This window comes from Mastomys coucha, unplaced genomic scaffold (assembly GCF_008632895.1).
Source record: "Mastomys coucha isolate ucsf_1 unplaced genomic scaffold, UCSF_Mcou_1 pScaffold13, whole genome shotgun sequence".
Taxonomy (NCBI): Eukaryota; Metazoa; Chordata; class Mammalia; order Rodentia; family Muridae; genus Mastomys; species Mastomys coucha.
Genome location: NW_022196895.1, coordinates 7,299,114 through 7,307,350, shown reverse-complemented (window position 1 = coordinate 7,307,350; position 8,237 = coordinate 7,299,114). Strand labels below are relative to the sequence as shown.

Here is an 8,237-nt window from a genome sequence, read left to right as displayed (position 1 = left end):
AAAAAAAAACTCTCTAAGACATAAATTAAGTACAACCACAACAATTATGTAAATTGCAGAGTATGATATACAATTAATATCCAATCCATCATATTTGTCTATTAGATAAAGTACTCTACCATCATTCCTAACTTAAAGAGTTTATGATTCTATACCGAATTATGTTTTGATTTTAGCCTGTAAAACCATCTAAAAACCATGCGTTTTTGTTTGTTTGTTTGTTTTTTGTTTTTTTGTTTTTGTTTTTGTTTTTTGAGACAGGGTTTCTCTGTTTGGCCCTGGCTGTCCTGGAACTCACTCTGTAGACCAGACTGGCCTCAAACTCAGAAACCCGCCTGCCTCTGCCTCCCAAGTGCTGGGATTAAAGGTGTGCGCCACCACCGCCCAGCTAAAAACCATGTTTTTAATTCTCTAACATATCTTTAATGTTAAACAACTTAAGTTTGCTTATGGGAATATGATTAATCTTCATCCTCATCAGAAATTCAAGAACAAATTAAATATTACCTGAGTATATAGGGAGCACCAAGTGTAGCTTCTCACACTTACACAATTGTAGAGACAGCTGCCTACCTGGACAGCCCCCTCATTTCTTATAATGTTGGAACATCTGTCTTCAGCCTTTTGGACTGAGCCATGTGACAGACCCACAAATGCAGTAGAAATATGAAGGACTAGCTTACCCTGTCTTGGCAGAGATTCGTAGTCAACTATCCCGCCTCTGTTTGTCCTTTTTCAATAGTATTTTGCCTGCAGATGAAATGGGCAATTCTGCCCCATGGCTACCTTGCCATGATAAGCAACCTCACCTGGAGATAAAGATGCTCAGTTCTTCTTTGAAGGAGAATAGATTAACTGTCAGGAGCAGACATGTCTCATTGCCAAATAATCCTTAATAACGAGATAACATGAAATGTCACAATCTGGATTTCTGATGTTTTTGAAGACTATGTAAAATATATTTGAACTGTTAAACTATAGCTACTCTTAGCCATTTCTATTTAAGTAAATTGAAAGCTCTTTATTATAATTAAATTAGAATCTAACCTAACCATGAGTTTACTATCTGGTCCTTAACTTGCGTTACTTAATCACCTTGTTCTTAAATAAATTGCATAGGCACAATGCCTATCTGAGAGTAACAATATTAATTCAAATTTTGTACCAATATGCAGATCCATACCAATGAAAACCTTAATTCTATATCTATACATTCTGTACCAATGTAAGAAATTGTAACTTCAACTTTACATCAATTATAAAGATTTCTACCAATGTAAGATTATGGCCACACAATGTTTTGTTCAAGAATAAATTTAGTAAGCCATCCCATCTACTTCCTCCAGCTTCAAAATTTTGACAGTTCCCAAATGATCCCTTAAAATGACAACCTATCTATAATTTATAAAATAATCATAACCAGACAACTCCATGGCTTCTTCCTGCTGAATAGAAGCGATGAGAAATTCTTTGAAGGGGTGGAGGGGGGGCGTGTAGAAAAATTAGAAAACTTGGTTAGACTTAAGAAAGCTAGCTTTAGCATCTGTTGTCCAGTCTGTATGCTTAGAAGGTTTAGGACTGACTGGATCCGTCTGAAAGGTTGGATGAGGCGAGATCATCTGGAATCAGCAGCAGTCCTGAAGCTGTTCTGGAAGCAAGTCTCTAGACAGCATCAGGAGGCAGGGGGCTGGAACAGCAGATCAGTGCAGCATCTCCGAGGATGGATCTTGTAAAGCTGTACATTCTGTAATAAATGAATCTCACAACCAAATTTTTAGAACCAGTAAGATATTCATATGGATTGTGCAGGATACACAGATCAGTTAAGGGTGAAATTTTGCTCCTTGTTTCAGCAGATGAAAGACAACTGTCTTTTTTTGAATTAATTTTATCAATAACAAATTGTGATAAATCTTCATTCATGCCAATATGGAGGAGGGCATGAGGAATGTTAAGGATTCCATAACCAAAAGAGATTTATTGTCTCATTTTAGCTGAAGTTTTGGCTAGAGACATTTTCATGCCTAAGCCAGTTATTGGCCTCTTCCATGTTGAGGAATCAGCAGATCAATTTACCTATTTTGTTTGATTTTTCTCAAATTTTCCAAGATCCTCAGGGGTCTTCCCTTGTCATATCTAATCCATATCACTCTGGAAGGGGTCCAAAGCCTTTTCTCCTTTCCTGTCAACACAAATACAGAGCCCCTCTCCCAGAATAGCTTGTCCTTGGTCCAGTAACCGGAAATCATCAATGGTATAGCGTGACCTCTCTCCCAGAGGAATTTTAATATAACCACCAAACTCATGACCGCATGCATTTTGATAATTAAAACAATTCAAAGCAATTAAAGCAATCTAAACAAATACCAATCATCAAGACAGTGCTTCTTTACCACCTCCTGCTTTTCGACCTACAATTTAAGATCAAAATCCTCAATATTTTATACATTACATATACCTAAATTCTCCCTATGATATAGATATAGATATAGATATATGTATGGTGGGTACATATTGTAGTTGCCCCTTTCTCTTTATGTAATTATCAAGGCCTAAGCTTCTACTGTCTGAGATAGATTAGGCTGCCTACCTCCTGCTTTCAGTCTATTAGTGCCTCAACATTTATTACCCATATACTTAACGTTAATTAATTCCCTTCTACTTACTGTATAAGCATATTTATAGGCTCTGAGTTTTGTTATACCAGGCTGCTGACAATACCAGAAATCCTGTGTAGACCATGTTCAAAGATTCCTGAGAATTTGCCCTTACATGACTTTTAAATACCTTTAAAGCATTTGTTTGTTCACTCTCCCTAACTTCTCTCTTCCGTGAAGCTTAATACCTGCTGCATCTGCCATCTGGCTCTCTGCCTCTCATCTTAAGCTCTTTGTATTAGTTTTGAACAGCAGGAAGAAATGCCCACGTGACTCTGGCAAAATCTGTGTATTTCCTTAAAAACATTTAAGTCAGATTTATAAATCTCTGTCCTTTACTTATCTGGTGGCTGGAGGCAGGCAGCTTTATTGTCTGCTTCTTATTGTTTCCTCCTAGCAGGCAGATGGGGAAATCCCTGCCAGAGGCTGTGTTCCTTTGTTCCAGATCTTGAGCTTGCTGAGAAACCAGTTCTCCCTAGACTTATACCATTTGCATGTGTGTATTCCATCTCAGAATCCCTAAAGTACTTAATAGTCCTCGCCCACCATGTCGTGCACCATGTGTAGCAGTGAGTTTTCTCTACATCTCTTTTGTGCTCCCAGCTGGTCGCAGCCACACACCAGCCTAGGAGCTATCTCTGGGTCCGTGGTACACACACACACACACCAGTTAATTTTAAAATCCCTTAGCTGCCTCAAAGGCTGGAAACTCCTAAACCTTACCCTGCTATCCTAGGCTCAGTATGGGAAGTGGCCAGTGACCACTTACCAGAAGTCTCACATGGTTGGGTAGCTTTATTTCTTGCCGCTACTGTGTCCCATTCTTCCCCCAGTTCAGGTGATTCCTCTCTGCATCATACTTACGCAACTTTCAGTGTCCCGCCCCATGCCTAACTATTGGCCATTGGCATCTTTATTGATAGATCAAAAACCAATTGGGGACAAGGACCTTCAGCATGGAGGACTTGCAGATTCAAAGCATTACCACCAATCTCTTCCTAGTGATGGGAGTCTTCTTCTGCTCCTCCTGCTGCTCTTTTCTTCTCTGTCAGCTTGGCTTTCCATCTCTGCCCGCCTTGGTGCTGCTCTCTACCTGTATTGTGAAAGATTATAGTTACTACTCTGCGGAAGGGTTGATCTGATAAGCTCTGCCCTGACATTTCTGGAACTAGACACACCTCCCCTTGTCACCATCTTTAACCCCGCATTCAGACTCTGTACTAAGGACCGGAGAGATAGCTCAGCAGTTAAGAATGCTTGCTGCTGTTGCAGAAGACCTGAGTCCAGTTCTCTGTGCCAACATTAAGCAGGTCACAATAACTCATAACTCCAGCTCCAAGCAATCTGATGTCTTCTTCTGGCCTCTTGAGGCACCTGCATACACATAGACACAGACACATACATGCACATCCATTATCCTTTAGATAGCTATCTTAGTTACTATTCAGATGCTATGAGGAGACACAAATGACCTTTTATAAGGCACTTACAAAAGAAAGCATTTGATTGGGGGCCTACCTATAGTTTCAGAGGGTTCACTCATGATCATTCTAGTGGGGAGAGTGGCATCAGGGAGGCAGGCATGGCACTGGAGCAGTAGTTGAGAGCTCACATCTAATCACAAGCAGGAGGCAGAGACAGCTAGCTAGACTGGGCCTGGTATGGAATTTTGAACCCTTAAAGCCCACCTTCAGTGACACACCTCCTCTCTGAAGGCCACTCCTCTTAATCCTTCCCAAACAGTTCTAGCAACTGAGAACCAAGCATTCAAATATATAAGCCTATAGGGCCATTCTCATTCAAACCACCAGAGTAGTCATGTTTCAACTAGTATAACATCTCACTTCCCTGACTCTTAGGACAGTTTAGTCTTGTATCTTTGTTACAGTTGTTGTGTCAGCATAAGATTTATCTGCTTTTCCATCTTCCTTAATGAACTCTGCCATGCTGAACCCAGAGAGCTTTACCCTCTGTGCCACTCATGGGACATTGGACGCTCCTGTGGCAGGTCATAGTACTCCTATCAGCTAAGAATATGGCTCATAGCTCTCCAGTCTAAGAAGGCAATCTTCGAAGGACTGAACTGCTGTTTTGTTTCTCTCTTATATCTTAGAGACTTTGATTTGCTTAGTTCAGTAGATGCTGTTTAATGAGCGTTTTGAATGAATGGCTTATTCTACTGTTAGTGGCCCTGTGAAGTGTGTTCTGCCAAGGTGGTAGACAATCACAGTATGTCAGTGGGGGTTGGGGAGGGGAGGCTCACATGCCCAGTCTACAGTTAGGAGGATGGTCCCAGGTGGGCAGACTGCTTTTGCATGCATCTGCAAATCATCTCATCCTTTCTCCTGTCTGGCTTTATGGCCTTGTCACAATGGCAAGCATAGAACATCTTGCCCCAGAAGCTGTTTGAATCTGCCCTCATTGCTTGTTCTCTAAAGTGGTTCTTACCTGACTAGGAACTTCAGGCTAAAGGTGACACACATGGCTTAGGTGCTTATGCAAGTGAATATCTGTGACCAGTGTATATTTTATTTATATCTAGTCTGTCTTGCCATTCTTTTTTAGGGGAAAAAAGAATAAAGAAAGCCAGGAATAGTGGAATGTGAGAGGCTGAGGTGGGACTTGAACCTGAGTTTAGGACCAGCCAGGGCAATGTAGAAGATCCCATCTTAGAATAACAACAGTACAATAGAGAAATTCTCACTGTGCAACCATGGATGCCTTGAACTCGCTGTGTAGACCAGGCTAGCTTCAAACTCAGAGATCCATCTGCCTCTGCCTACTGAGTTTTAGGATTAAAGGCACTCACCACTATACTGTGCTAAAGTAAACATTAATTTTTTTAAAAAAAAAAATTCTGGTTACCATGTTTACTAAACCTTGAGAAATAAGAATTGGTCTCTAATGTATGAATAATGCTATAAATACAATGTAGAGAAGACATTTGAACTAACAATGTGTAAATTTGCCTAGTCTCAAGCTTGCTCCTGGTACTTGGGTGAAGCCACCTGCACCTCTGACCCTCCTGCTCTGCTTGTGTGTGTACTGGCGTTCCAGGCACACATCACCACAGAAACAATGTATATATATACATGTATATATATATAAAACATATATATATATATATGTATATATATATATATATATATACATATATATATATATGTTTTAAAGTATACACTTATGGGCAGGAAAAGGAAACATGAGACCAATATGTAACTTTGTAGTCAAACCCACATTCAGAAATTTTTAACTCTCTAGTTCTGGTAACATAGCTCAGTAGTAAGAGTAATTTGCTTGCAAACATGAGGCCCTGGGTTTAATCTCTAGTATGGCCAAAAAGTAAGGGTTTGTGATCATTTAGAGAGAGTTATTAATTAGATGCATTTTTAGTACACATACACACATTTGCGAGTAAACCATTGTGCTTGTGCGGGGCTTAGAGGACAACTTGCAAGATTCAGTTCTCTGAATCTCATAGGTCATGGGATGACCTCCAGTCAGGCTTGGCAGCAAGTGCTGCTACCAGCTAAGCTATCTCAGAAGCCCCTAAAACAGACTTTGTCAGTGTGTTCGTTTGGCAGATGTTTGAGGCAGGGTCTCCAACTGTCTCGACCTAGTCTCGAGCTTGCTTCTGGTACCTGGGTGAAGCCACCTGCACCTCTGACCCTCCTGCTCTGCTTGTGCGTGTGTGTACTGGCATTCTAGGCACACATCACCACAGCCAGGCTTCGTGCTTGCTAGGCTCGCACTTTACCAACTGAGCTACATTCCCGGTCCAGCATTGCTACTCTTTTCATGCTGCAGAAGATTGTCAGTAAGATGATCTCAGTAGTACATCATTAGGAAGACTCATTTAGAGAAATAACAGAGTTCTTTCCTCATTTTTAGGTGTGTGGTTTTTAATAACAGAGGAGTAGCAGGAGAGAGTCTCTTGGTAAGTACATTGAAATGACAAGTCTCCATTTGAAAAAAATTGAAAAAGAATCATCTGGTTTTCAATGAAAAGTGTAGTCTTTTTTACTGAAACTACTTCTGCAATCAATAGACGTTCATAGTAGGAAAATCTCTCCTGCCCAAATTTGTATCATTTCCAATCTTTTTCTTTATGTGTGCATCAGATACCTTGGAGCTAGAATGGCAGGCAGTTGTGAGCCATTTCATGTCGAGTTCTGGGAACTGAACCTAGGTCCTCTAGAAAGGCAGGAACTGCTCTTGACCATCGAGCTAAGCCATCTCTCCAGCCACCAGCATTCCATTGTTTAGCAACTTTTGTATTTACTATGTTTTAACATCAATAGATATTAATGTGTGTCTTTTTGTTTGTTTGCTTTTTGCTTTGTTTTTTCAAGTCAGATTTTTCTCTGTGTAACTTTGTTTGCCCTGAAACTTGCTCTGTAGATCCGGCTGGCCTCAAACTCAGAGATCTGCCTGCCTCTGCCTCCCAAGGGTATGAGCCACCATCACCCATGTATGACTGCCATTTTTAATAAAAAAATATATTTTCTTTAAAAATTAGCCAGAATAGTCTGGAGATACCGCTAAGTGGTTAGCGTTCTCGCCTAGCACTTGTGAAATCCTAGGGTTAATCCCAGCACCACACCGGAAACAAACAAGCAAGCAAACAGCCGTCTTAGCTTCTGTTGTACCGCTGTGAAGAAGCACCATGATGAAGGGCGACTTAGAAAAGAAAGCTAACGGTTTCTGAAGGTGAGCACTTGCCCATCAGGGTGGGAACATGGCCGCAGGCAGGCAGCAGTATCTCTGAGAGCTCCTATCGGATCCATGGGCAGCAGGCAGAGAGAGTGAGACTGGGCCTGGTGTGAAGCCCAGGCAGGTTTACGTAGACGTAATGTTATTAAAACCATTTAAAATTTAAGTCATGATTTTCCCCCTCTAACTCCTGGTTAGTTTTTACTAGACGTTCTTCCACATAACTTCGGCATTTGATGTGAGCTGAACCAGGCGTGGTGACGTACTGCATCTTTCTTGATAGCTACTTGGGAGGCTAAAGGACGAGGATCACTTGAGGTCAGGAATTCCAGGCCAGCGTGGGCAAAACAGTGAGATCGCATCCTCAAAAGAGCAACCCAAAACAAAAACCTGTGAGCCATGTTGTAAGATATGATTTTACACTTATTTCACTTACTGCAAGAGTTAATCTTGACTGTCAACTTGATGTGATGGGAAATGACTGAAATTAGTAACACTCAATTCTAAGTGTATCTGTGAGGGTAGTTCTAGAGGAAAATGAATTGGAAGGCCTACTCAGAGTCTAGGTACTATTCCATAGTCTATGGGCCTGGGAGACATGAAAGGGGGAAAGGGAGAAAGGAAATCGGTTTGGATTTCTCTCCCCTCCTCTCTTTCTCCTTATCTCTCCCTCCTTCTACCCTTCCTGAGCACTGTGATAGAATCTTTGCCATGTTCCCTTCCATGATGGATTGATATCACTATAAATAAGCAATAGAAATAGTTTGCTCTTTATACTGGTTTTTTTGTTGTTGTTGTTTGGTTGGTTGGTTCGGTTTGGTTTGGTTTGATTTGGTTTGGTTTTGGGTTTGGTTTGGTTTGATTTTT

General features: G+C 40.9%; 1 protein-coding gene across 2 annotated transcripts in view; it reads left to right on the top strand.

The window, feature by feature from the left end:
• The window catches only part of Abhd3 (abhydrolase domain containing 3), a 56,652-nt gene that overhangs the window by 13,234 nt on the left and 35,181 nt on the right, over positions 1-8,237 (top strand). For both annotated transcript variants that reach the window (XM_031364961.1, XM_031364962.1), the window contains exon 4: positions 6,549-6,594. In XM_031364961.1, the coding sequence (XP_031220821.1) occupies positions 6,549-6,594 (46 nt within the window). The remainder of the gene's footprint in view (positions 1-6,548; positions 6,595-8,237) is intronic.